This window comes from Fusarium verticillioides, chromosome 9 (assembly GCF_000149555.1).
Source record: "Fusarium verticillioides 7600 chromosome 9, whole genome shotgun sequence".
NCBI lineage: Eukaryota > Fungi > Ascomycota > Sordariomycetes > Hypocreales > Nectriaceae > Fusarium > Fusarium verticillioides.
The window spans coordinates 1,419,784-1,445,859 of record NC_031683.1 but is presented as its reverse complement, the minus strand read 5'-3'; the positions used below and the strand labels follow the sequence as shown (position 1 = coordinate 1,445,859).

General features: G+C 49.1%; 11 protein-coding genes across 13 annotated transcripts; 5 read left to right on the top strand and 6 right to left on the bottom strand.

Moving 5' to 3' along the window:
* The first annotated feature begins 440 nt into the window (after positions 1 to 440).
* Positions 441 to 3,027, top strand: FVEG_10425 (amidase). Of its 2 annotated transcripts, XM_018899574.1 has the most exons (6): positions 441 to 983; positions 1,148 to 1,210; positions 1,271 to 1,657; positions 1,717 to 1,818; positions 1,863 to 2,662; positions 2,712 to 3,026. In XM_018899574.1, exons 3-6 carry the CDS (start codon positions 1,384 to 1,386, stop codon positions 2,880 to 2,882), a joined length of 1,347 nt encoding a protein of 448 aa, XP_018757661.1. In that variant the 5' UTR covers positions 441 to 983; positions 1,148 to 1,210; positions 1,271 to 1,383; the 3' UTR covers positions 2,883 to 3,026. The 2 variants fall into 2 exon arrangements, with proteins under 2 accessions (XP_018757661.1, XP_018757660.1); XM_018899573.1 differs by having other exon boundaries at positions 441 to 1,210; positions 2,712 to 3,027.
* FVEG_10426 (phosphatidate cytidylyltransferase) lies at positions 2,863 to 5,714 on the bottom strand. Of its 2 annotated transcripts, XM_018899575.1 has the most exons (4): positions 4,781 to 5,714; positions 4,325 to 4,703; positions 3,470 to 4,275; positions 2,863 to 3,420 (listed from the first exon to the last, which is right to left on the bottom strand). In XM_018899575.1, exons 1-4 carry the CDS (start codon positions 4,919 to 4,921, stop codon positions 3,379 to 3,381), a joined length of 1,368 nt encoding a protein of 455 aa, XP_018757662.1. In that variant the 5' UTR covers positions 4,922 to 5,714; the 3' UTR covers positions 2,863 to 3,378. The 2 variants fall into 2 exon arrangements, with proteins under 2 accessions (XP_018757662.1, XP_018757663.1); XM_018899576.1 differs by having other exon boundaries at positions 2,863 to 4,275.
* A 758-nt stretch (positions 5,715 to 6,472) lies between these two features.
* FVEG_10427 (hypothetical protein) lies at positions 6,473 to 9,183 on the top strand. The gene is made up of 2 exons (XM_018899577.1): positions 6,473 to 7,682; positions 7,732 to 9,183. Exons 1-2 carry the CDS (start codon positions 6,561 to 6,563, stop codon positions 8,971 to 8,973), a joined length of 2,364 nt encoding a protein of 787 aa, XP_018757664.1. The 5' UTR covers positions 6,473 to 6,560; the 3' UTR covers positions 8,974 to 9,183.
* Positions 9,184 to 9,275: 92 nt separating this feature from the next.
* Positions 9,276 to 10,104, bottom strand: FVEG_10428 (hypothetical protein; the record flags this gene model as incomplete). The annotated part of the gene is made up of 3 exons (XM_018899578.1): positions 9,276 to 9,306; positions 9,358 to 9,536; positions 9,595 to 10,104. 3 exons carry the CDS (start codon positions 10,102 to 10,104, stop codon positions 9,276 to 9,278), a joined length of 720 nt encoding a protein of 239 aa, XP_018757665.1.
* A 1,276-nt stretch (positions 10,105 to 11,380) lies between these two features.
* Positions 11,381 to 14,414, bottom strand: FVEG_10429 (hypothetical protein). The gene is made up of 2 exons (XM_018899579.1): positions 11,987 to 14,414; positions 11,381 to 11,934 (listed from the first exon to the last, which is right to left on the bottom strand). Exons 1-2 carry the CDS (start codon positions 13,628 to 13,630, stop codon positions 11,524 to 11,526), a joined length of 2,055 nt encoding a protein of 684 aa, XP_018757666.1. The 5' UTR covers positions 13,631 to 14,414; the 3' UTR covers positions 11,381 to 11,523.
* Positions 14,415 to 14,562: 148 nt separating this feature from the next.
* On the bottom strand, positions 14,563 to 16,571 carry FVEG_10430 (hypothetical protein; the record flags this gene model as incomplete). Its single annotated transcript, XM_018899580.1, has 3 exons — positions 14,563 to 15,888; positions 15,942 to 16,496; positions 16,555 to 16,571. The coding sequence occupies 2 exons, from the start codon at positions 16,569 to 16,571 to the stop codon at positions 16,148 to 16,150; spliced, it is 366 nt and encodes a 121-aa protein (XP_018757667.1). The 3' UTR covers positions 14,563 to 15,888; positions 15,942 to 16,147.
* A 732-nt stretch (positions 16,572 to 17,303) lies between these two features.
* On the top strand, positions 17,304 to 17,453 carry FVEG_10431 (hypothetical protein; the record flags this gene model as incomplete). The annotated part of the gene is made up of 1 exon (XM_018899581.1): positions 17,304 to 17,453. The coding sequence occupies one exon, from the start codon at positions 17,304 to 17,306 to the stop codon at positions 17,451 to 17,453; it is 150 nt and encodes a 49-aa protein (XP_018757668.1).
* Positions 17,454 to 17,847: 394 nt separating this feature from the next.
* FVEG_16801 (hypothetical protein) lies at positions 17,848 to 18,231 on the top strand (the record flags this gene model as incomplete). Its single annotated transcript, XM_018906036.1, has 1 exon — positions 17,848 to 18,231. One exon carries the CDS (start codon positions 17,848 to 17,850, stop codon positions 18,229 to 18,231), a length of 384 nt encoding a protein of 127 aa, XP_018757669.1.
* A 223-nt stretch (positions 18,232 to 18,454) lies between these two features.
* FVEG_10432 (hypothetical protein) lies at positions 18,455 to 21,629 on the bottom strand. The gene is made up of 4 exons (XM_018899582.1): positions 20,702 to 21,629; positions 20,025 to 20,651; positions 19,458 to 19,971; positions 18,455 to 19,408 (listed from the first exon to the last, which is right to left on the bottom strand). Exons 1-4 carry the CDS (start codon positions 21,241 to 21,243, stop codon positions 18,686 to 18,688), a joined length of 2,406 nt encoding a protein of 801 aa, XP_018757670.1. The 5' UTR covers positions 21,244 to 21,629; the 3' UTR covers positions 18,455 to 18,685.
* A 480-nt stretch (positions 21,630 to 22,109) lies between these two features.
* On the bottom strand, positions 22,110 to 23,795 carry FVEG_10433 (acetyl-CoA acyltransferase). Its single transcript, XM_018899583.1, has 4 exons — positions 23,687 to 23,795; positions 23,444 to 23,624; positions 22,814 to 23,390; positions 22,110 to 22,762 (listed from the first exon to the last, which is right to left on the bottom strand). Exons 1-4 carry the CDS (start codon positions 23,749 to 23,751, stop codon positions 22,335 to 22,337), a joined length of 1,251 nt encoding a protein of 416 aa, XP_018757671.1. The 5' UTR covers positions 23,752 to 23,795; the 3' UTR covers positions 22,110 to 22,334.
* A 245-nt stretch (positions 23,796 to 24,040) lies between these two features.
* FVEG_10434 (hypothetical protein) lies at positions 24,041 to 26,073 on the top strand. Its single transcript, XM_018899584.1, has 2 exons — positions 24,041 to 25,633; positions 25,685 to 26,073. Exons 1-2 carry the CDS (start codon positions 25,017 to 25,019, stop codon positions 26,016 to 26,018), a joined length of 951 nt encoding a protein of 316 aa, XP_018757672.1. The 5' UTR covers positions 24,041 to 25,016; the 3' UTR covers positions 26,019 to 26,073.
* The last annotated feature ends 3 nt before the right edge of the window (positions 26,074 to 26,076 follow it).

Sequence of the window (26,076 nt, the reverse complement as noted above, 5' to 3'; positions counted from 1 at the left end):
GAAGACGAAGCAAGGCTAAAATAAAGGTTGCGTGTCGAGGATCACCATTGTTTGTGGCTGTTGACCTACGAGAAGTCATAGATAGCACATAGGTATGGAAACAGGGAAAACAAGGGTCGTAATGAAGCTGTTGAGGCAAATGGCGATGTCACTTCAGCTCAACTTCATGCCCAATCGGTGACTGTATTATGGTCAGCCTGCAATGTAAACAAAAGGGAATGGTAATCTTGAATGAGGTTAACCATTCTCACATACTCCGTATCTCTTACACAATACCGGGATGTTGGTGCGTGGCGTCGAGTCTTTGTCACTAGTAAACTTACCAGACTTCGGATCCCTACTTCAGCTGCGCTCAACCATACAATCAGAGTTCGACTTGTATACATACATACGTACATGCGTGCAGTAGTTAAGCTTAGGATTCACCTCCTCTGTAGATCCCTCCCCAAGTGCCGAAGTTTCGAGCACTATCCCGTGACATTCCCCTCCTGCATCGAACCCTGTCTCGACTAAGGACTTCTCGACCTTGATTGCTTCTTAAGTTTGCCTAGCCTCTTCTGACTTCTCCTATCATCTGTCATGTTAGACGTCGGACCGGAAGACCGGGTGTTACCGAGCTATTTTCTGGCTGACTGTTACTAGCTGAAACCTTAGAACGAGGAGTATCTTTGCATCGTGGTCCGGAATAGCTTCCTGTTGGACCTTGTGCTGGATGCCTTGGTACACCCCGAGGTCCAATGCCTGAGCGAACGAGAAGCATAAGTCCGCCTTGACCTCCTGCTCGAGTCGTCTAACTATCGTCTCCTGTCCAACAACCCTTCTATGCTGTCCCTCCCAACCCTCATCTCGTCTCGACAATATCAGCTTCGCCTCACATCGGATAGTCACCGATAAATCCAATCACGACCTCGACGAGACGACTCTGCTTCTCGTTGGGCCGCTCCGGGTTACACAGAAAAACGTCTCGGTGTACGGACGACGGAGTAAGTCCACAATTATATCCATTACCATATCGAGATAGAGTATCCGTTGGCAGCTCGGCCCGTACTGCATTAGTGCCCGGATTCAGGAGATGAGCTGTTTGACTACTTGAGGCCTTCCGCACATGCGTCCTATAGGCTACGGACTCTCACCGACCGGCCTACAGAATAGAGACGTTGCATTAGTGCCCGAAGCACAAGCTGCTTATAAGAGGCGAACACAAAAAAAGGTATATATCATATGAGACTCTAATTTAATCCTTTCTGAGATGTTGACTTGGAGTGTTGAGGTTCACTATCGCGGGGCTTTGGAAACAAGACTAGATCTACTGTCTGAACTCCCTTACACTATTTAGTTGTATGCAAAAGCACGACTCCATAATAGAGGGACCAAGAGAAAGCAATGTCTCCTTCCAAAACTCATCATATCGAGCCATGGAAACTCACAGCTTCTGAAGCTCTTGGGAAGATCCAGGCGGATGAGCTTTCAGTTCAAGAGTATGCCGAATCTTTGCTTGAAAGGATCAAGGCTCGCGATGAAGACGTCAAAGCTTGGGCATACTTGGACGAGAAGAGGGTCATGCAGGAAGCAAGACTTCTAGATGAGATCCCTAAGAAAAATAGAGGACCTCTCCATGGACTTCCAATCGCTGTGAAAGATGTCATTTACACAAAAGGTTCGTTTGCCAAGCTTGCCCCCCAACACTATGACCGGAGCTTACTATCGTTCGTATAGACATGCCTACTCAGTTCAACTCGCCATTATATGATGGCCATTTTCCCGAGACGGATGCTGCTTCCGTACGGATCCTTCGTCATGCTGGTGCCCTCATCTTCGGTATGTGCTCTATATTCTTTGCACAGTTTAATCTAACAGGCTAGGCAAAACAACTACGACCGAGTTTGCTGCTATCCACGTCGGCCCCAAGACTCACAATCCTCACGACCCTCTACGCACTCCGGGGGGATCATCCAGCGGCTCTGGAGCTGCCGTTGCCGATTTCCAAGCCCCCATGGCCCTTGGGACACAGACAGGTGGATCTATGATTCGTCCTGCATCTTTCAATGGGATTTATGGGTTCAAACCAACCTGGAACTCCGTGTCTCGCGAAGGTCAGAAGATATATGCTCTTATGTATGACACTCTTGGATGGTATGGGCGATGTGTCGAAGATCTGGTCCTTTTGGCCGACGTCTTTGCTCTTCAAGATGACGAAGACGAAGATCGCTCTTTTCAAGGCATCACAGGGGCACGCTTCGCAATCTGTAAGACGAGCATCTGGCCCATGGCTGGTCCTGGAACCCAAGACGCACTCGCCCGCGCTGCAGATCTTCTCAGATCCCATGGCGCCCAAGTAGAGGAGCTTGAGCTTCCTTCGACTTTCGACGATGTGCCAGAATGGTATCGTATTGGTCTTCACACTGAGGGCCGTACCTCTTTCCTACCAGAATATAGAGTAGGAAAGGACCAGATTGGCCAAGTCTTGATTGAGCACGTTGAGAACTCTGACAATTTCACTCGCAAGACGCAACTGATGGCTAGTGACAGCTTGGCTGCCATGAGGCCTGTCTTCGACTTCATTGCCTCACAGTATGCTGCTATCATCACGCCGAGTGTACCAGACGAGGCCCCTGTTGGTCTGGAGAGTACAGGAAGCCATATTTTCTGCGCCATGTGGAGCGTAAGTGACAAATTGTGTACGAACATTACAGTGGCTAACGATCGTGTAGGGCCTTCATGTCCCAGTCCTGAATGTGCCAGGCTTCAAAGGTGACCATGACATGCCCATCGGCCTCTCCCTCGTCGCACCACGATATCGCGACCGTCACCTCTTGGAGGTTGGCAAGGCGGTTGGTCAAATCTTCGAAGCTGAAGGCGGCTGGGAGACCAAGATCGAATAGGAAGAAGACTGTAAGAATAAGCTGCACAGGATCAAGATTGAAAATGGAAAACAGGACATAGAAGCCCATTGAGTGGCGCACGGACACTACAGGTAGATTGAATCATACACATGATGCATATAGTTTGCAATACTTCTAGAGTGGATGTTGAATACTTTTGTAGAATTTCCCACCAGGCTTTGACGACTTAAACCTCGACAACAAGGGTCTATACTCACAGCTACCCTTCCCCTGAAATATGGACATTATTTGCTCATTACATAATACCGACAGCGCCTGTAAACCAGGGCACAAAGTCTTTGCTGCCCGATACCCAACAATACAGCTCAATAGTTGGATTGAACCGTACAGATCCCGATAATATGCGGAGACGCACAGCTCAGTTTAAAGCTCTATGACTAAGGAAAACGCCAAGGTGAGTGGAAAAGGGACTATATACCCAGTTGAATATGACCAAAATGTGCCTTGTAAAAGACCTGAGCTGTTCGTTGAGAACTCATTGATTTACCGGCAGGAGCTTATCGAGACAAGTGACAGCCTGTCGTTTGTGAGCAAGATGTAGCAAAGACTCAGAAGCAGGCACTTACGTCTTCAGCTAGGATGCCTTGATTTCGGAGATAATGGCCCATTCCCTTGACGAGCTCGAGCTGCTCATCAGGGTTGAGGCTGGTAATTGCGGTCTCCAGAACACTGCCAAGGCTGACCTTGTGGATGGCAATGAAGGTGTGGAAGTACATATAAGCGAAGAAACCCATGATGAACTGGCAGTCCATGCGGTCAGTGATACCTCCATGTCCGGGGATAGAGTCGCCAAAGTCCTTGATCTTGAAAGTGCGCTTGAGACCTGAAGCAAAGAACCCGCCAAAGGGAGCGATCAGAGAGGCAAAGGTAGCCAAGTTGAGGGCATGGATCTGCATGGGAGCAATAGTAACGGAGAAGTTCGCAGTGTCGGGGAGGAAGAACAGCTCGGGTAGCTCGTAGGTCTTGGGAAGGAAGACCGGGTTGGGATCACACTTAAGCCCAGTGAAGATGTTGGCGCCCAAGTCGTTAACAGGGCAGATGAAGTACTTGGATCGCATCATGATGCTGGAGAGGAGCATGGCGAAAATAATGGTCATGATCCAAGCACCGACGAAACCCTCGACGGTCTTCTTGGGAGACAGCTTGATGAGTTGAGTGCGTCCGAAGAGGATACCGCAAATGTAAGCAAAGATATCGTTGGTGATGACCAGAGCGGCGGGCAGGAAGAACCAGATCATGCCCTCAAAGACATTGTTCATGATGAAATGGGCCTGGACCACAATGAGGTACAGAGCCATGTGTGTCCAGGCAAAGTTGGTGAACTGGAACTTGTAGTGCCCGGCCTGGAGAGATGTGACAAAGAAAACGAAGCCTATTCGTGATTAGTCTGGAGAGTCCAGCCCAGGGAGCGAGTTTCTTACCGAAAACATAGAGGATGAAGCTGATAAAGCGGTGGTGAGTAGCTAAAGGTAGCAGGACCTTGTCAACCAGAATGATATGCTTGAAGTAGTAGATGACCGTCTCGCCATAGAGGAAGTACATGGTGGTCGCCAGCCAGTACCAGTTGAGACTCTTAGTAGATCGCAGGGAGCGGGCGCGGCTGGGAACATTGGCAATGGCGATGACTTCCTTAAAGGAGACGATCTGGACAGCGGTGATGATGCAGATGATGTAGATGTGACCCATGAAAAGCGCGGCGAAGAAGAGCGCAAACATGACAAAGGTCCAGAAAGTGCGCGTTATGAAGTTGGCCTTTTTCTTTTCGTACTCGGCTTGCTTTTCGCTAACTGCGGGCTGCTTCTGTGAGGGCTGTTAGCTCAGATGTGGTATTATTGGGCAATGCCTCGAGTCAAACAGTAGACCTTGAGTCTGCTTACCTCGTCCACTGTTTCCAACTGCCCCGAAGATTGGGACTTGAGCTTGGTGGGAGAGCCACCGTCCTCGCTGCTGAAGCTTGATCTTCGTCCATCAGAGCCGTTGCGGTTGGGGAACCTAACCCCTCTCTTTGGACGAGCCATTTCTGTTGATATTTGGTATGTGAATACGCCGAAAAAGGCGTTGGAGGGTTTTTATTGTTGATTATTGCCAAGAAGGTTGGCAATGAGGTTGTCGTCGGCTGACGAATGGGCGATATGCTCGAGTCGCTGACGCGATTGCAGCAGTGAGTGAAGCTGTGGTGAAGAAGACAGTTGCCTGTTCCCAAAAATTTGCTCCAAGCGACCTGTGACGTCGTTGCGCAGACCTGGGTCAAGTTCGTGGGTTTACGGCGTCAGGAGTCGACAATTCGCTTCGTGTTGAAATAAATCGTCACGATTGGAAGAAGCTGAGCCGGGGCAAACACAAAATTCTGCCGGGGGGAGAAGTGCTTCTAAGGAGCGAAAGATGGAGCGAGGTCGAGTGGGCAAAAGAGCTCACTTGTCGCGATAGTTGTGACGATGTTGGAAGAACAGGAAATGGTGGTTTGAAAAGTCAAGCCCGTTTCTAGCCCGGTCTACAGCTCACTCAGCCTAGCACCCATAACTAGGTACCTAGCATTTCTAAAAGTGGGTGTGGTAGATTGGGTGCGGTCGGTATGTATTACGCAGTGACGCAGTCTCTGGCTCTGCCAAGTAAACTACAGACGAGCTACAGCACCTTCTACGCAATGCAGACTAACAGCATGATCAAATCTGACCCCAAAATTCCCTTAAGGGACCAATCGAGTCCCTGAACGACCACCCGGCCATTGCGGCTGTGGCTTGACGTGTTCCGGCCTTTCCAGCGGGTTTCCACCGTCTCTCCTGGTCTTGGGCTTTGTCTACATAAATTGCGTCAAATGAGCGGGCAACGGACTCTTAGAAACCGCCAAGTAAGGTAACTAATGTATATCCGGGCTCCCTCTTTTGCTTGGGTATGGGCTTTGCAGACTCAGCAGCAAATGCCCATTGTTGGATATGTATTGACGACTGGGAAATTGAGAGCTGCCCCAGACGCAGGGGCTTATTAGCTGTGGGACAAACCCCAGTCTCTTGGGATCCATTTTATAGATCTGTTGAGATTCGTCCCATGTCGGTAATTTTGAGCAACAAGAAGCCCTAACAAAGACCATAATCGCGTGGTAGAACTAGAAACGCCCAGCAACCATGAGTGACAGCTGAATTAATTGTTTGTTGCGAAGGACAAGCCCGTAATATGCGCGAGTACCTAAACCTCCACTAATAGTAATGCTACTACTGGTAACTAACTCGTGTCACTCTCTGCAAATCTTATACGCGTGTCTCAGTCTGCAACTTCTTTACAAGCATATAGCCCAATGCCCTGCGAGCATAGTTTGTTTTTGTGTTTGCTGTGTATATCATCAGGGTCCAAAGGACTGACTGGTGAATCTCTCCACAAACCGTCGGAGCTGGGAGCTTGACCAGGTCAATGACGCACTTGGCTCTTCACATGCTCAAAAATCAACTCCGCAATACTGCGCCTCACTTGTCCAGACAGTGGCTGCACCAAGCAGCAGCCACAATTTGACTCCCACGTGACCTCGCGACGTGTTGGTAAATCCTTTACACCCCAGTACACGAAACCGTGATCAAGGAATACCGTTCGAGATGCGCCAACAATAACAAGCTTTGTATTTTTGTTCAATGGATCTCTCCTCTGATATGAAAACAGCCATCAAAGATGGATCTCGACGACGAGTTCTCCGATGACGGTTTCGACGATATCCCTGCCAATGCCCTCCAGGAGCTCGAGGATAACGCAATACAACTCACGCAGGCCCAAGCCCAATCGAAGCCATTGACACAGCGCCCACGCATCGAATCTCCAGAAATCGTCTGGATAGAAGACGATGACCTCGATACGACCGAAGTGACGAATGACGCTGGTGTTCCTATTGGGAGGCCAGTTGTAGACGGCAATCTCCAACAAAACCAGTCATCTCAAAGTTACTACTTGGACTCTCGACGCTCAGTTCCGCCCCCAAATCCGCGATGGAACCCTATTGTCGAACCTTCCAAGCGGCGGCCCATAGGCCAAACCCCTCAACAGCCTTACAATGCTGGTCCGTCTCACCAGCCCATCTACACCTCTCAGCAGTTCCAGACCCAGAGCTCCAACTTCCTTCGTGCTCAACCGAGTCAATTTGCTCGGCCTGTTGTGCCGCAAAACAGACCAGGAGCCTCTCAACAGTCCCAGAATCAACCTGGCGATATCCTGTCAGCACTACAGCAGCGAGTTCGAACCCTCGAGGATCAACTCAAAGCAGCTCTGGGAGAAGCTTCGATTGTCCGATCCAATTTTGTGAAATCGAACGAGGAGCACGCTGCAGAGGTTGCTCGTCTGAACAAGATCAATGCCGAACAATTGGCGAAACAGGAAAGGATTGCTGAGGCAGCTGTTGCCGCTGAACAGAACGCCAATACGGAACTTCAATTTCTACAGCGTGACATGAGAGAAGTCAGTGATCGAGTTCGCCGGAAGGATCCCGCTCTTGGAACTTCGGCAGGAGTAACGACCCCCAAGAAGGCAAACAAGTCATGGGTTGCGGATGGGTTCGATGAGATGGATATTGTTGTAAGTCCAAGTAAGGGCCAAGGACGGAGCAGAAATCCTGGCTCAGTCGCCTTACACGTTGGCGAGAGAACTCCGAGCAAAGGGAAAAGGAAACGACCGACTGTTGACAGTCCTATCATGGCATTGGAGACTCACACCGACAGCTTTGCCAGTAGTATTGGGAAGCCAGAGGCTCCAGTTCACCGACCGCCACTTGTGGTAGCGCCACCACCGGCTGTCCTTTTTGAGGTTTGTCAGATCCGTCCCAGCTGGGTGGCACTGTGCTCATCGTCTCTAGTTTCTACCGCTTGTACTCGATCATGGAACCCCTCGCCCAACACTGGACATCTTGTCTCGCTTTTCCTTCAAAGACGACAATGATACCTCGCTTTCCGCCATCATATTCCAAAAAATACCTCTGATGGGAAGTCCCGATCGACCGATGCAACTCCTCGTGGACTTTGCAAATCTTATGGTTAACATGTGGAATCGTTGTCATGAGGAGCAGCTCTGGGAGCCTATCAAGTATTTGCTCTCAATCATCTCCTTCATCTTCTCACTCCACGCATCAGAAGTCGTTCCTTTCGTTTTGCCGAATCTGACACCTCCCGCGCAAGCCACAATCTGCACTTTGGCCGAATGGCAGCACCGCATACGTGAAGGTGAACGACGGCTGAAGAATGATGACTTCCAGTCGATGAAAGAACATATCAAGATCGTTGATATCTTGTCAGTCTTGTATACAAGCGCTTTAGCCTGTTCCACTGCAACTGATGTGACAGAAGATGAAATCAAGCCCAAGTCGACAGTCTTTTGGCGATGCATAAAACCCGACATGGTCTACAAACTTCTGAGCCCAAAGCAAGAGCTTTCTGACATCTTGGGCATGCTCGAGCTCCTGACAACCTCTGCACTCCCAGACTCAATAGGTCCGATTACAGACGACGAAGATACTCACGTCGCTGGTCATGTCATCAACCATGTTACAAACAAGCTTACAGATTACCACCCATCAGTAACTACCCGCCATGAGAAATCTACGTTATGCTTGGCTGCTTTGCGAACGCTCATCGCCTTTTCACGCCATCCTTTTGGCGCTAAGGAGCTTGCGTCTCACAGTCTCGCTCTCCCTCGCCTTGTGGCCTGCCTCAGCATGTCCATAGACGAGCTGTACGACCAGCCTATCCCTTTCAACATCTTACCACAAACATCTGAGACCAAGGATATACGCCAGGGATCAACTACGACGTCGTACTCAGCCGGCCTATATCGGATCATTTCACAATGCGTCTTCTTGATACATTCTTTGGTGACAGGTCCCGATACCGCCAATCTCGCAGACATTAGCGAGAAGCTCTCAATGGCTCACGGGGGAAGCCAAAGGTATCTTCTCGCTCTAGGAAGACTTGCTTTTGCCGAGGAAGATTTAGTGATGGAGGCCGGGATTGATGGAGAGACAGTTGAGGCAGCCCATGAGTTGCTCGAGCTGGAGGTGACGCCGGATGAAGGCGAGGTAGTGAATGAAGCATTTGGGGGCTAAATTTGGTGGGATCTTCGTTCTCGGCGTTTTGATGAATGATGGACTTGACCTTGGTATTATGATTACACATGGAGACAGTTATGTGTCGTTGCCTGGCGTTGAGGGTAAATATTAGACAAGATACCACAAGGCAGTTACACTTCAGACGGTGTTGAAAATTGATATATGACTTTTGGGTAGACAGAATTCGATGTTGAATGATCAAGACGACTACTTATGTTTTGTACAAATCGTAGTGGCGTTAGATGTTATTCAATATGCCCCACAGGTACCTCCAGATCCCTACCTTGCGAGTTTCGACTCTAACCATTGTAAGAGACGTGGACGTGGTCCCTAGAGTTTGTTAACTTATTTGGCCTCGCTGTTGATGTAGTAGTTACCTACCAATGGTTCTGAGTCAAGTCGCCGCGATCTTCCATGGTTCGCCAGTTCTCCCAGTTCTTCTCAGTCTTATCGACAGAGGTAGTCCAGATCTTCTGTCCCCAAATGACATACTTGAGGTTTAGAGTGTTGCGGTTCCTCATGCACCACTCAGCGATTTCTTTTCCAGAAAGGGTAGCAGACTGTGTTCCGTCAGTATTCAACGTTTTGGCCTGGAAAATGATCGGAATGGGCACTTACACCGCCGGCATCAGAACACATGAAGTCAGTTGCAAGACCGCAGCAATGGTCAGAAGATCCAGGACAAGAGCAGTCTCTCTTACACCCAATTTCCCTGATCCTACCAGGAAACTGATTCACCACCGCCGTGGCAGCGTTGACAGAAACTTGCTTGCAAGCACCGACGGCTGGGATCGTGGGAGCAGAATACCCCCCGAAGCCCGTGGCAGCAGAAGAGCAGCATTTCATCTGCGCAGGTCCAGGGCACTGGTTGCTAGCAGAGGTGCCCGCGCAATCAGAGCTCCAGCGGCAGTTTCCTGAAGAACATGTTGACTTGGAACAGCATTTGATGTTAGCAGCGTCTGCAGGGCATGCACCAGAGATGGCGGTGCCGCCAGCAGAGGTGCAAGACGCTTCAGTGATGCATACACCTGCTCGACCGCTGGGCCCGTAACAGGGCTCATTAGTAGCGCAGAGGGAATTGGAGGACAGGAGGAGGGTGAAGAACATGGATAGAGTTGAGGAGTGCATTTTGATGGTTCTAGGGGCTGGAGTAGTTATATGTTGGGTTGAAGATATTGGGAAAGGAAGGTCTTGATTTCTTTAGCCCGTGGCTATATTATATAGTTTTCCTGTACCTCGAGTGTTTTAGTAGTATAGACCAAGATCGACACTTTGTCCCACTCACTGCCTTGGGTGTAGACTCAAGTTTCGAGTTGATCATGATCGTGTAACAGCCGGGCAAGTTCAACACATCATGCCACTCTCCCATTTCAGCAGACCGAAGCATCATTTTGGGAAAGTGGTTCATCGAAAGTGTTCTCAAGTTGCCTCTTTTTTCAGCTCTGCATGCATATTTCTTGTAAGTGTAACATACGAACTTGGAATCTGCCGGCGATCTTCTTCAGCTCTTCTTGATTAGACTTCAAAAGGGGGTATGCCACCCTGGCGGTCGTCATGCTTGGCGTCTTCGGTCCGTTGCGGCTTCAGGCGTCGGTTGCACGGGTTGGAAGGCACATGAGTCAAATCTTTGGTGTATAGGTTCTGTTGAATCACATATCGCCTTTTTATTGAGTTTAACTCCCGCCCGGGAGGTGAATCCCAGAACGATCAGTCAAGTGTTCTGGCTCCTAACAGCCTACCAGGCCATGAATGCATCTCAATTCTATCCGTAAATTTGCGGAAGTGAGAATAATCCCTGCATGATGTGACTTGCAGAACCATTGAGTAGAAATGCTTGTCGACGATGCGTCGGTGGCTTGTTTTATCTTGACAACGGCGTACATACAAGAAAGACGGAGGTTTGACCGGCTTAAGCTTAGATATAAACGTGAGCATGGGCTGAGGAAACAATTGGATGAGGGATAGGGGCATCTTAGGCGAGAGTCCAGCTGAGAAATGCTGATTGGCCAGAGGGCACGACGATCTCTGCGAAACAGACTCTTCCCACCTTCCTAGAAAGTGTAGATGTTTCAGACAAAAAAGCGTCAATGACGTCATGTCACTGAAACATCCAATCTACCTACTATCTATCTATCTGGAAGGTGGACAGGAGATGCGGAGACTCCGCAGTTTCCATTCCCTTTCTCGTAACCCGTATTTTTTACTTCTGGGCCTGATCCCCCAACTACAATCTTTATTGGAGCAAGAAGTCTTCAACTTTAACACCAACAGTTCATGTGTAGCCGATCAGCAGCGCTGCGTATCACCTAAACAACAGAAATCCCTTTTCCTTCATGGAGGCCACCGTTTTTCTAGATCTGGAAAGCAGAATATTCACGACTCTCAATGTTCGGTATTTTCACTTGATGGACGGGCGAAGCAAGCGGGCATCAAAGTCTTTTAGGAGGGCCTGACTACAGTACATATAGGATACCCGGGGCTAGTCCTTGGCCTTCCCTCGTGTACGCAATAAATCCAATGTTAACTCCCATCCACTCTTACGCTAAACTACATCACACTCTGTCCCTTCTTTTCTTCGCTTTCACCGCCTTCGGAGCCTGCAAGTCCTTCGCCAGTCTCCATCGAATCAGTTCTTCGAGGCTCTTCGCCGTCCAAAAGAACATTGGGAGCATACGGCAGCTTGCCTTCCTCGCGTCGGTCGGGAGGGATAATTGTGTTGTACCAGCGGGGCACGAGGACTCCCAGTCCAATCAATACCAAGCAGATATGGGCAAGACCGAAGCCAAGAATGTGTAGGGGATCATCACGGAGCTCGTAGAAAGCGGGATAGGCAAAGCCGTAGATGATGGCGAGCACAGGCGCCGAGATGAAGCGCAGGAGGATTGGCCAAAAGGCGGGAATACTCCAGTTCTTTCCAGTTGCGACAATAACGTTGAGATCTCGTCGAAGTTGCTGGCCCTGATGAATTCTGTTAGTAACTACACACAACAAGCCGGATGCAAGAACTTACAGAGTAAAAGGCCATGTACCAGAAGCGTGTCATAAAGACATTGTCCAAGAGCTTTGACATGGCAGGACTTCTGCCGGTAAATCGGCGAACAAACCCCTTTTCCTCGGTAAAGGTCAAAGCAGGCGGAAGTTCGTCAGGAGTCTTGCCAATTACACAAGAGACGATCGAGCAGATGATGAAGATGCCAAAGCCAACTCCAGCACCCGCTTCAGCTTGAACCGCATGGGCAACAGCAACTCCGAGAACCATGCCTCCAAAGTACCCAAAGTTCCAAATGAAAAAGGCTGGCTTTCCCACCTGTCCTGCAACGTCTTTCCAACGGTAGAAGGTCGTGGAGAATGCACATTCACCAAACACAACGAACACCAGAGCAACATCGTTGATCCACCGGTCAACTCCAGTGAGAAGAGCATATCCAAACTGGGTGCAGAAAGGGAGTGAAATAAGGAATGAGATAATCACAAGGCCTGTGACTACCCACTCGCGACGAATTTTGGGTTTGGTGTCCATAACAAGCGTTACCACGGCATCAACCATGGCAAACGCGGAGCTATAACCCAGGACCACCAGGGTAAAGAAGAGTGCAAAGGCCCAAAATGATGATCCAGGAAGCTGAGTGATAGCCGTGGGGAGCGTCAAGAATCCAATGGTAAATGCACCAATTCGTTCGCCAGGGACTGGCATCATATCCAGGTATCCAACGACTCCAAACGCAGCAAATGCGGCAAATCCCTCAAAGAGGACATTGCTGCCAACGATGAGACACGAGTCCATGACAGCATTGGCATGCTTCTGGTTGTAAGAGGCATAAGAACTGAAATAGCCAAAACCGACACCAGTTGAGAAGAAGACCTGACCAGCTGCAGTCTGCCAGATTTCACCAGACCCCAGCTTCTCGCCGTTCCACTCTCCAAAATACAGCTTCACGCCGCGGCCAGCGTTAGGAAGCGAGACAGACCGACCGACAAGGATGATAGTCAAGACAACAGGTAGACCCATAGTGAAATAGACAACACGACCTGTCTGGCCAATACCGCGGAAGATGGAGATCCATACAAGGAACCAAACGAATGCAGTCCATCCAACAGTCTCTCCAATAAGGGCAGTGCCAGGGTATTTGACGTAGTCTATAACACCGCTCGACGTCTTGTTACCGGGAATCGCATCGACATTCTGAACTACGTCTTGGTAGTAGTATTCCTCAGCACGTCCCTCCCAAGGCAGAGGACTCTGGAACGAGTTCCGGAAGTAGATCATGATCCAGGACAGATTGACGACGAAGTACGGACTGACCATAAAGCCGATGTATAGAAGACTGAAGCCGAGACCCTTGAGACGGTGGTTGATGTTGTTGAAAGCAACGACAGACCCTCCACGGTACGCTTGACCAATGCTGACTTCGAGAATCAAGGCTGGGATGGCGATCAGGAAGACACACATGAGATATGGAATGAACCACTGGAGGCCGTTGTTGTTGTACACCTGTGAAGGGTACCGAATTAGGTTTCCCATACCGGCGCAGCCTCCCATGGCCGCAAGTAAGAAGGAAGCTCTCGAATTCCATTGATCACGGCCATCTTCAGATGTTGATGGTGGAGGTGAGAGCTTTTGGCCGATCTTTTTGAGAATTGGTGGGATCGCCATGATGAATTTGATACGCCCGGGGGCGAGGAGGAGATGAACTTGTTAGGCTGAGTCGTCTTCAGTAACAAGGTTCGGTAGTCATGAGGCGAGAGTTCCACAAGGAGGTGAACTTTTCACATGAGAGAACTCAGAGGCCCTGATTCGACTATAATGCCCAGAAACCCGAGACACTGGGACAATTTATTTCACAAGAGCAGGATCCACGCGCGGACGAGCCTGCTTTTATTGCAGATACTTCCTCCATAAAATCAGGGACGAGCCAAGAGTCTACGCTTTTACAAGGAGTATCGGAGGATCGCCTCAGTGCCCTCCAAGACGGGGAGCTGTTGGATTTGCTAGTTGCTGCCGGGGACAAGATCGACTTGGCCGACTCCATTGAAACGCTTGGCTTGGTATGTATGACAAGAAACGAGTCTGCGAACAAGACTCCGCTGCCAAGGTGCCCAGACACTTGGCGGGTTGGGGCCCCGGCCGCGGGAGGGTGATGCTGACCCAGGTATGTCTCTGCTGCAAGGTGATAGCCAGCAGCAGAGGAACATTATCAGTTCTCGCCTGTACGTAGACGCTTTGTTCCCTTCTTATATGAGGTTGACATATTGCTAGAGTTGAGTGTTGCCGAGAACCACAATTAGATGAGGTTAAAATTAAGCATAATACAAACTTGGACCTTCGACGCTTATTTCCGGGTTTCCAAACGTCTTTTGAGTGTTTGCGCCATATACAAGGGTCTCAGTGTCTCGTGTCTTGGCATCGGAGGGTAAGACGGCACCAACCAGTTTTCTCTTGGCCAAACGCACGCAAGGAAAGGATCAAGACAAGCTTCAGTCGGAGGCTCATGCAAGGTGATGCATCCAATGTAAGTGTACAGCATGTCACATGGTTTTGCGGCAACCCCGTGCCAAAGTACGTCACGTCACTTGTGGTAATATCGGATAGAAAAGGATCGAGAGGCGTGGGGGAGAGGCTTGATGATAACGGTTCAAACGGTCTGAAAAGCGAAAAGTAGGAGATAACTTACACCATGGCTCCTTGACTTCCACTTTGACTGTCGCGTATCATCGACAATATTATCCCTTGCACTTTACTGGCCGTAAAATTAGATGTAAAAATGAGTCTAAAACAGTTGAGCTCGTCAAAACAAGACCATATTGTGTAAACTTTGACCCTGACCCGCACCGAGAGACATGAATACATGCACTGTCTAGACTGTCCCCAAGTCATTCAGCCCATCCAATATTCATTTACAATTTGCCTGCCTATTTTGGCATTAAAGGTACTGAATCAGAAGAATATGACTGGTTGATCGAACCACAAAGATATCCCCGAGGCCGAGGGAAATATTACAACGCCAAGCCAACAGCCCGGTCTTTGCTTAGTATTTAGCTCATGACGTCTTTTGCTAGGGCCCGCGATTCAGAACCAGGCACCGACATTCTTTGAGCAGCGAGTGGATCGAGGCAAGCCAGAGTCCTGGTTTGAGAGAGATTGTAATGCTTGTCGAGGATTATTACGCCGTGGGGGAACCGGGGGATGAGCAGTGATTTCCATAATGCAGGGTTCGATGACTCCGGGCTGTCGGCGCTGTTGCGACTCTATAATCTTTGTAGTCGAGGGTCCGAAGTATTCTCAACATGCAGTGCTCTCGTGATGCTAGGTTGGAGTGACTGTCGTGGAGACTGCGACGGGGAGTTGCAGATATGTACTTGGTCCTGGTCAAGGTGCCTTGACTATGATCAACTCCCCGAATTATCCAACTGTTTGAGTCCATCATATGGATCTTCTCGGTCTTGGCCCAACGCCACAGTTGCTCTAGCAAGTGGGTATCACTATCATCACCTCATATGAGATGCGGCTGTCGGCGATGACTCTGGCAGTACAAGGCGAAGCACGTAATATTTATAGTAAGTGATAACATAGAAGCGGACGTTCTTCGATTGAATCTCTCATCATGTGAGCTTCTATGAGTTCGAAGATTTAGATATTGCTAAATAGTAGTAGTGTCTGCACAGAAACTGAGTGTCCGCGTATCTAGCAACTCAAAGATCGTGGGCGCTCTTTGGTTATCTCGACTTTTGTACGAATGAAGTCCTTGGACGCATTCCACCAAGCTCAAAGAGACACGAAGCATACCAGGGAGCTAAGTCGTAGTAAATTTAGCAGTAATGACATATAGCCAGGCTTGATCAAAGTAAACCATATAATGCATGTATCAGGCAGTCTTGGGACTACTTTCAGTCTTTCTACCATAGACCATACGACTTTCCCGATGTCAGTTGTAATAAACTCTCGAAAAAGTTGGCATTGTACTCACACATTAAAATAAGGCAGCGCTCTTGGCTCCTTGAGTGCCTTTCGCATCTGGCTGACCAGAATCGTAACCTCCTCCCTCGACCAACCTAGGATCTCTCCGATTGGGAAGATTGCAAAAGCATCGATGGAGTGGTCAATAAAGGCTCCATTGTAGAGACCGATCTGCTTCAGCTTCTTGTCTTGAGGCCAACCTCCAACAGGCAGCTTCTACGATTTGGAAACTAGTTCTGTAAATCCTGCTTCTCGCATATACTCCTCTTGACGACCATCCCGCGCAGTCTCCCAGGTTCGACCAGTTTTACGGCCGCACTCAAAGAATAGTTTGCACCATTTCTTGAAAATGTGGCCTTCGTCCTTCTCGATCTTGGGGTTCTCGCTGTGTGTTTCGATGTCGATCTCAAGATTCTCGAGCCAACCTCCTGGCCGCACGTGGGTAAATGCTTGACGGTATAGTTTATTCCAGTCGTCGATGGCACCGTAAAGATACCGGATATGGATGAAGTCAAATTCGCCGGGCTTGAATGTCCAGTCGAGTTGGGCATCGTCGATCTGAAAGCTGCAATTTAGAGGTACGAATGCAGGGTGATGACAGATGCTGGCAGGCGAGAGATCACGCGGTGCTGCCCCACATTTAGATCACGTGAGAATCAGTGTAAACAATTAATGGCAACTCCTCGTCCCTTAAAATTTCTTTCTTTACAACACTATATTCATTCGCTCCAGATTGCGCCTTTATCAAACTTATTCGGATACGCGTCTAAAATCTGTCTTCCAGAATTAATCTCTATTCTTTCATTATGGTTTTTATCACCAGGGTTTATACTAGAACTATCCGAGCTCCTACACTACCACCATTCTGGCTTAGCTCCCCAGTTATCCTTGCTTCTCCGTGTCTAGCCCAGAACTATCATACTAGACGACCGCAACAATCTGAACGTACCCGTCGAACTCTTTCACCAAGGGACAGGCGTATAGATCAACTATGGACATGGATGGCTCAGGAGCGTCGAGAAAAGAGAAAGCTGAGAGAAGCTGGTAAGAGCACCTATATTCATAGTTTTTCAATTATCTAACTTCTCTCCAGCTCTCCAGGCACAAAATCAGTCCTTACTTCATCGATGGTTTATTCGGCCTCTCGAGTAGGTCCTCAAGTACCGAGGCGTTATTGATTTTGTTTCCGTAAGTTCCTACTCAGACAAACTCAAGTGTCTAATACTAATCCCTAAAGCAGGACTTGCGTAAATGGATACCAGTTGGATGGGGAGCTCTAGGAAGAATGTTTATTGCAGCTATTAATCAATGGTTTCTCTAAAGCGGGAGACAAAACAGCGACATCTACATCAAAAGCGAGCCCAGTTGAGCGATGTCGGACCGGTTGGAGGATATTCATCTCGAAGACTGCTGGTTGTACAGTCAGAATTGCCGTAATTGTACGGCACATGCCACACAAGTGATAGTTTACCTGCCACTGCTGATGGTTGAATTGTCATCTTCCATGCTACCAACAACTTGAGGGTCCTATCAAGTCAAAGAGCGTGTCAGTGACATGCTTGACGGTTGGTAACGATCTTATGATTGTGAGGATCAACGGACGTATTCTATAGGTGCCAGGTCGGCTTCTGGCAGTGATTTTTGCCTCTGCTCATCATTATCAGCCATGGTAATGTTGGAGATTTGGAGTCCGCTGCGTGTTGGTTGTTCAGAGTTCTAGATTAATTCGACCCTGAGTTTCTTCGAGTCTGAAGCTCGCAGAGAATACGGGTTCGGAATCGAAAATGGCATCGAGGGATCAAGTGGCCAGAGCCATAGGCAGAGGCAAGAGATATATAAGACGTCTTGTTGTCCCTCAGAATTTCGTCACCTCATAAGTCGTGATCTAAATACCTTGGTAGGCGAGGTTGTATTGGATGCATGATGCGTCAAGACCCTGTCCTTTTCTCGTCTGTCACGCCAATTTGTCAGAGACTACAGTGTTACATACCCAGAACCTCCCAATTGCGGTCGTATTTTACCACGCCTCGAGTTGTTCTCCATTTACACGGTATGGATCTTGGTTTTTACTTTCCTCAATGGCTCATGATCGCCAAAATCCCTGCTCTCTACTATTCCCGAGCGCTCCTGTTTACTCTTCACTACCCGAGACTTCGGCTGGGAAGATTCTGTTAAAGTCGCCTGAGGTATCCTTTTTGTCTCATCATCATAGGAATTTCCCATTCTTATCTTATGCAACTGCAGTCATGTCTAATACCTTTCATTGGCGAATACATCCCTCATTCCATTTGTACTTGTAGATTACAGAAGCAGGGATGCAGTTACATGGACTACCAACAATTGTCCAAAAATCTGATATGTGAGACCTCGCCATGAGGCAACTAACATGATAGATGAATGGTCTGTGGTCTTTCCCTTGATGGCTGCCCCGCTTGTAATGCATCTTCGAAAGCTTTGTGGGCTATTGTACAGTAGTATCATGATAGCATCAACGTGGATCACAGAGACTGGGCACCGTGTATATAGTCAAACATGAACCCGAAGTTTTACCCAAGAACTACCCATGTATATTTGTTTTGTGTAGCATTGTTAAGCTAACGCTGGCTCTAACGCTGGCTCTAATGATAATCTCAATTTGTGCTATAAAAACTCCTGCAATGGTATCTCCTCCACGGCATCAACAACGCTCGAGCCCAAAGTATGCATCACAACCCCTTCAAAACACCATTTCTCCCTTTTCGTCTATCTAATTCTCTAAGGCTCTTGCGCCCGGCTCGACTCACCAGCAATGCTTTCTTCGTATTCTGTCAAACGCAATGCCTCTTCCACGTCATTTACAAAGTGTCTCTCGCCAGCCATTTCCACAATGCCGCTGCTTAACATTAATCGCCATACAGGGTGGTCTTTGCGAACTGGGCATCGAGAAAAGTACACCCGCACTCCTCGATCGTGGTAGTTACGCACGATCTCAGTCAGAACCTGCGTACCAGATCCATCCATGGAAGTTACACCGTGGATATCAAAGATGACGTTTCGGTTCATGTCGGTACTGCGAAGGCGAGGCAGAGCGGGATGTGCTTTCGATGTACCATAGAGCTCCAGTCGACGAAGTCGGGACTTGAGCTCTCCTGTATTGGCGAAAGTCAAAGGCTCTGGAATCTTGACGATGAGACAACCCTCAATGAATTCAAGACTCGCCTTGTCGCCTTCCGCGTTCTCAAATCGATTCGTCCCCGGAATTCGACCCAGGATCTGGATGCGTGGTCGCGTACTATGCTTGATAACCATAAGCATCGACAATCCTACACCGAATGCCATACCAAGCGTGAGAGAGTAGAACATGGTTGCAAGGAAGATAACAGCCATAAGACCCAGCTCAGTCCAGCCACGGATCTTCAAGAAGAAGCTAATGTCATGGGGCGCCTCTTCTATCAGCGAGTAGGCGACGACAGAGATCATTGCTGACAGGACAGGTTTCTAGGCGATATTAGCTCATGCGATACAGATAGGTTCATAAGGTACTCACTGGCAGGTAGTAAAAGTAGGGAAGAAGGAAGAAGATGGATAGCAGAGAGATGATGCTCAGAAACATGGAGCTGGCGGGACTCTTGCCTCCGGTGCTCTTATTCACCTTGCTTCGTCCATATCCGCCAAAGGCTGGGAGGCTCATGAAACACCCACCAACCATATTGGCGATACCGAGCGCAATCATTTCTCTGTTGGCACTCAACTGAATACCCTGGATAGTCTCACTTGAGCCCAGACTCTTTGCAGCTACCGAGGATTCGAAAAACCCAAGAAGTGCAATGAGGAAGGACGTGGCCATGGCACTTCGAATGTGTGGCATATGCTCGAGCTTGAAAGGCCATTGGAAGGCAAGAAGCTGGCCGTTGGCGGCCTTGACTGTGCCTAGAATCTCAACTCCCTGGTTCTCCCAATCAAGGCGCCAGCAAAGAATTGCAGATACAACAACGACCACAAAACGATCCGGGATATAGGCAACGCCTGGATATCGAGGCTGAAGACGATTCTTGAGTTCACTAAAAACACAGTCAGAATCGCATCAGAAATGAAGCCACAAAGCGCCACTTACCGGCAGATCATGATGACCAGGAAGCTAATTCCGGCGATGGCAAACGTCAAACCATGCGCTTCGTGAATATTGTTAATCATGAACCTAATCTTCTCGACGGGACTGCCGTGGCTTACACCAGCATCGTCAGCCAGTTCAGCGAGTCCTAACTCAGGAATCAACTGGTCAACGGCAATGACGAAACCGATTGCGCTGATAAAACCACGGAGAAAAGGCCTGCTGAGAACACTGTCCATGAAACCCAGTCGCGCAAGGCCGGCGATGAGTACCATAGCACCAGCCATGCCAGCGACAATTCCACAGATTTGCGCATGCAACAAGTCATTGTCTTCGTCTTCTCCAGAACCAACATTTTGTTTGACAACAGTTCCCACAAGAAGCGAGCCGGCAGCTTCAGGGCCGACTACCATCTGTGGGCAGGATCCCAGAAGGGCGTAGATAAAGGGATTGAAGACGAAAGCGTAGAGACCGTGAATCGGCGGGACGTGGGCGAGATTCGCAGCGAGGGAGAGGGCCATTGGTAGGTAGAACGAAGCCATGGTAATGGCCGCAACAAGATCGCCACGAAGATATGAGAGCTTGTACTGGCGCATCCAGTTCAAGCAGGGGACATAGTACGCAAGATACCTGATAGAAGTTAGCATATCATTCAAGGTTGGAGGGACTGGAGCACTTACATGAATGCCGTATCCTCGAAACCAGCTTGTTCAGCCAGCATACTGCTATGGCCCATTGTCTTTGTTCGCATTCTCTTCTTCAACCACCTCTTCCAGTCTTCATGGCCCACGATTGTCGTAATTGCATTGTCTAATACAGGAATATGTGTGCCCGAGCCTGCAGTCTCGCTACCATCTTCATCGGTGCTCCTCATAGTCAGGGTCGGACTCATGGGTCGCGGACTGAAAGTGCCATGGCTGCAGACACCAGGGTGGGCAGGGTGAACGCTTCCTCGGCGTGTGTTTGAACGCTGGTTGTTCCCGTCGATTAGAGGCGTTGTTTCGTTCGCGAATATCTCGTTTATTGTAGCTCCCGGGGGATGTCCTGGCGAATCTGCAGGTGATGCGACTGGGATGCTCGTGGGAGTCGTGGAACCTTCTGCGGTAGGGCTTTCGCTCTCGTTTCGATCATGAGCGCTCAGAGCTTGACGGAGAGCACTGGGCTGAGTAGGACGGTGATCGGTCCCCGAGTTGGTACGACTGTGGGAAGGTCGGTTGGCCATGATTGTGGAGTTCGATCGAGTCGCAGTTTGCGTTTGATGGAGGTTGAATTCGGAATTGAAGTCTAAGGAACTGCATATATCCAGCAAAGTATTCAATAACTATGCCCGAGCTTGGCTCAAGAGAAATTCCTGTTTCTGGAAGAGAGCCAAGTCGACAAAGGCCGAGGGATGAAAGTCGACTAGAAAAGCGACGAAGAAGACGCGACTGACGATGAAGACGGATGCATGGAATCTATATAGCCAACGATCACACAAAATCAATTTGCGGTGAAAGACAAAAAGTTTGAGAAACAAAAGAGAAAAGATCAAAAGTTCATGGCTCGCTAAAGAGGAGCACAAGTACCTAGTGCAAGTCCAAGGGTTGGTTCCATTCCCGTGGAAGGTATCAGCCAGGGCAGGTCCCTTGACTCCCTGTGTGCAATCATCAGCATCAATCTCAGATCTAGCTAAAGCTTCTCCGCCAATCAGACGCAACCGTTGGCAAATGCCACCCACGCAAGCCCAACTTCTGGCTGCGTTTTGAGGCTGTTTGGTGACATCAGAGCGCTAGCCCCAGGTGACTTCTAGCGGGGTTTCCCACCGCCCTCTCGGGGAATGTGAGCGAATGGCTGATCTCGTGTTTTTCAGCGATCCCTGCTGCTTTAACGTTTACGGTGGGTGAAGCTGATGCCGGGAACCCGACTTCGGCCGCAAAGTAATTCCCCAAGAATAATATCTACACAGAAGAAGACAGTCACTAAAGCCAACACATGGTACGTAAATGCTTGGGGCTTACTTCTGGGCTGTCATTACTAAGATTTACAACAAAACGGTCACGAGCTGCAAAACCACAGGGTATAAAATTATCACCACCAAAGTTCATGATATTACGCTATCAATTCCCTTGGCTGATACACTTTGATGAGACAACAGCCCGTTCCGGAATCGTTTTACTAATTAACTTAACTCCGAAATCTAACTAAAGACAAAATTTTATGCTTTCCAACTTGCTAGCATCGCTCGAAATCATAAATACATTCCCAACTGACTCGCCTATATCGAGATCTGGTGGTGTTACATAATTAGAATATCTCAGACATGCACTGTCTGTTTTAGACCTGCTCGTTGACAAACAGGCCAGCCATGCCCTGGCCTGTGCCAATGCACATGCTGGTCAACAGCATCTTCTTCTTTCGCCGCCTGCACTCAGAAAGTCCTGTAACGATCTGTCGAGCACCTGTAGCGCCCAGTGGGTGACCAAGAGCGATAGCTCCTCCACGAGGGTTGAGCTTGTCTGATGTCAAACCAAGCTTGTCTTGACAGTAAACGGCCATCGAGGCAAAGGCCTCGTTGATCTCAACAATGTCAATATCATCGAGAGAGATGTTGTGCTGGGCAAGAAGCTTGGGGATGGCAATGCTAGGACCAATGCCCATGATGCGAGGCGCGAGGCCAGCCACAGTAGAACCGACGTACTTGGCCATGATAGGCTGGCCCAGCTTGATAGCTGTAGATCGCTTCATCAGCAACACAGCGGCAGCTATAGAAAATGTTAGTGAGAGGCTCCTTGAATCGAGCAGAATAATCTTACCTCCGTCAGTGAGCTGGCTGGCATTGCCTCCAGTTGTAGCTCCACCCCATTGAGGGAAAGCAGATCGAATCTTGCCGAGGCTCTCAGCGGTAGTGCCTGGTCGGATACCCTCATCCTGGGTAAGAGTAACCTCCTTCTCCTGACCATCGGGGCCCTTGACCTTGGTGGTGATGGGGACGATCTCATCGGCGAACAAACCAGCCTTTTGCGCCGCCTCAGCCTTTTGGAAACTCTCAGCCGCATACTTGTCCATGACATCGCGAGTGACGCCAAAGTCCTTGCTGACATTCTCGCTGGTCCAACCCATGGGCTGCATGCAATCCACAGACTCCTGGCTTTGTGATGTAACAGCCTCGTCGAAGGGCTTCTCGAGCGCATCGCCACCAATGGTCATTTGTTCAGCGCCCATAGCGATACCGATCTCAATGGAGCCATTGAGAATGGAGTGGGCGATATCGGCGGTGGCCTTGAGACCAGAAGAGCAGAATCGGTTGACGGAAGAAGCACCAGCGGTGTTGGGGAAGCCAGCAGCGAGAGCAGAGGCGCGAACCTTGTAGGCAGCCTTGGCATCGGAGACCTATAGATGATTGATTAGGAGAGTTCGATTCGGCTCATGGGGTTGCGACATACGTTTCCAAGGCAGATATCCTCAACAAGGGCAGGGTCGAGGTTTGATCGTTTCCGAACCTCCTTGAGCAGAGCATACACCATGTATTCGAGAGAAGTATCCTTGAAACCACCCTTCTTGGCCTTTGTGAGAGGGGTTCGGGCAGCGAAGGTGATGACAATGTCATCGGGGTTCTTCGCTTGACTATCATGGCATTCATTGTTAGTTTCGGTGATAATAAATTCGTTCGAGCGACCGCCACTCACATGCTGTTGAGCGCCGACCCAGGGGCCAGGTGCTTGATGATGGAACCAATACGTTCAGCGGCCATTGTGTGTGTAAATTCTGATTCTGTGCTGTGCTGTGCTGTGCTGTGCTGTGAATCGACAAAACTTGAGTGTCAGGTTGGATAATATTCAAGTCGAGACGACAGCGCAGTTGGCTTTAAAATAGGAGAAAAGGATGCCGAGGCGAAGTCCATCATGGGAGGGGTCTGGGGTAGACATCGACGGAAGTTGCAGCGGTACTTGCGACGGCGCATCAAATTGTGTGGGGTTAAGCCGAGGTAGCGCTTCCAGACTGACCACTTCCCGAGGTTTCGTTCTATTATTACATAAGGCACTTTGATGACATAATCTCAGCGACCTCGGCGACCGCTTCAGAAAAAGCCGTCTTTAGCTATCTCGGCATGGCAAATACCCCCATGAAAAGATCCCGGAGTCTGGTTATTGCTTATTGGTCACGATATCAGTACTCAGTTGTCCATTACCCTGCGCATTGTACGCTCCATACAGAACGTCGCTTCGACCGGACAGCATCTTCTGCTTTGAGATCTCATGCAACCTGATTCACCATCAAAAACGACTGGAATGCAAAGAAAAACTCAACATGCAGTTGGCTCAACGGATGGTTCTCACTTTTAATGACACTCTTTTTCCCTATTTCATGCCTTGCGACCTATTCCACTCTTTCCGTCATGTGTCATTCTCTGACATTCTTGAAGAAGACTGAGCACAGGCTAAACAGTGAAGAGTGAGCGCCCATGATGTGAAGCATGGGGTTGGCATCCCAACGCCAGCCCATTCTTTGATGACAATGGCCCACCACCCACCAACCTGGTCCAGTCTTCATTATATCGGTTTTGACAGGTACCCAACCCATGAGAGCGTGACTTAGTGCCGCTCTTGTTCCTGGATCATCACGATGATCCAATAAGGGCACTGGATTCTATAGAGCGTGTCTCGGAAGTCCCTAGTTTCTGCATGTCTGGACCCCGGCTCGACAGGCTATCTTCCCGATGCGGCCATGTAAACCAACCAGTAGATCGGATAGCTTCGTACTACATCCATTTTCGGCGACTTTCCAGAAGCCACCGCTTACAAGCTGTCCAGGTTATTTGATGGATCAAGAACAATTACAGAATGAAATGCTTGCTGAATGTTTCCTATAAGTCAAGGCCGCGCCGATTCTCGTTCTCTTTGCCAAGGCTGCGATCTCTGTTGTCCTTGGCTGACTCGTCACTCCTTTTTATTGCCTCTCCTTTCTTGAATCAAGCACCGCTACTACTCAAAACAAACTTCACGTTCAAACAAAGGCATGGCTCTGTCAAAGCATCTCTTGACTCTCATGCTTGCCGGTCTCTCATACGCCACCCACGATCATAAGAGAGGGCTTTGCTTCGTTCCCGACACCGAGAAGCCCCAGGACGACAAAATCTGGGTCCAGAACGGCAGCGATATCACTTGGTACTACAACTATGGATACAAGCCCTCTGCTGTATATAAAGATGTTCCTCAAGACCAATTCGAGTTCGTACCAATGATGTGGGGTGTAGGATCTGACTCAAGCGATACGACGTTCCTTCAAAATGTCAAGAGCCTCATGGAAGACGGCATCAACATCACACATGTCCTGGGATTTAACGAACCCGATGCTGGTAACGATGTCGGTGGAAGCAATCTCGACCCCAAGGTCGCTGCCGAGGCTTGGGTTGCGAACTTTGAACCACTGGGTGAGATGGGTGTAAAGTTGGGTCTCCCTGCTTGCACCGGTGGATGGGGCAGTATGCCATGGCTAAAGCAGTTCTTGGGAAATTGTTCCGCGATCAAGAGCCAAGGGGGGCCTAAGACAAACTGCACCTGGGACTATCTTCCTGTGCATTGGTACGACAACTTCGAGGGTCTTGCGTCTCACATCGGTGAACGCCTTGCCGAGTATGTATCACCTCTCTGTAACCCATACACATGCTAACACATTATTGATAGATGGCCCAACTCTACTATATGGGTCACAGAATATGCCTACGCGCACCAAGACCCACAACCGACAGAACAATTTTTCAAGCAGACTCTCAAGTGGTTTGACGAGTCAAAATTCATTGGGAGATACACCTATTTCGGTGCCTTTCGCTCAGATGTATCCAATGTTGGACCCAATGCAGCCTTGCTCTCAAACAGTGGTGGTCTGACAACCATCGGTGCGCAATACCTGGGGCTGAATACAACTGGCGAGAACAATGCTTCGCATTCGAAAGCCAGTTTACCCAGCGCGGGCCTGTTGGCGGTGGTACTGGCTGTTGTGGTGAAAACAATTCTGTAGAGGATAAATTAATGAATAAAAGACGATGAAATGTTTATTTTCAGGACATCACGCAGGA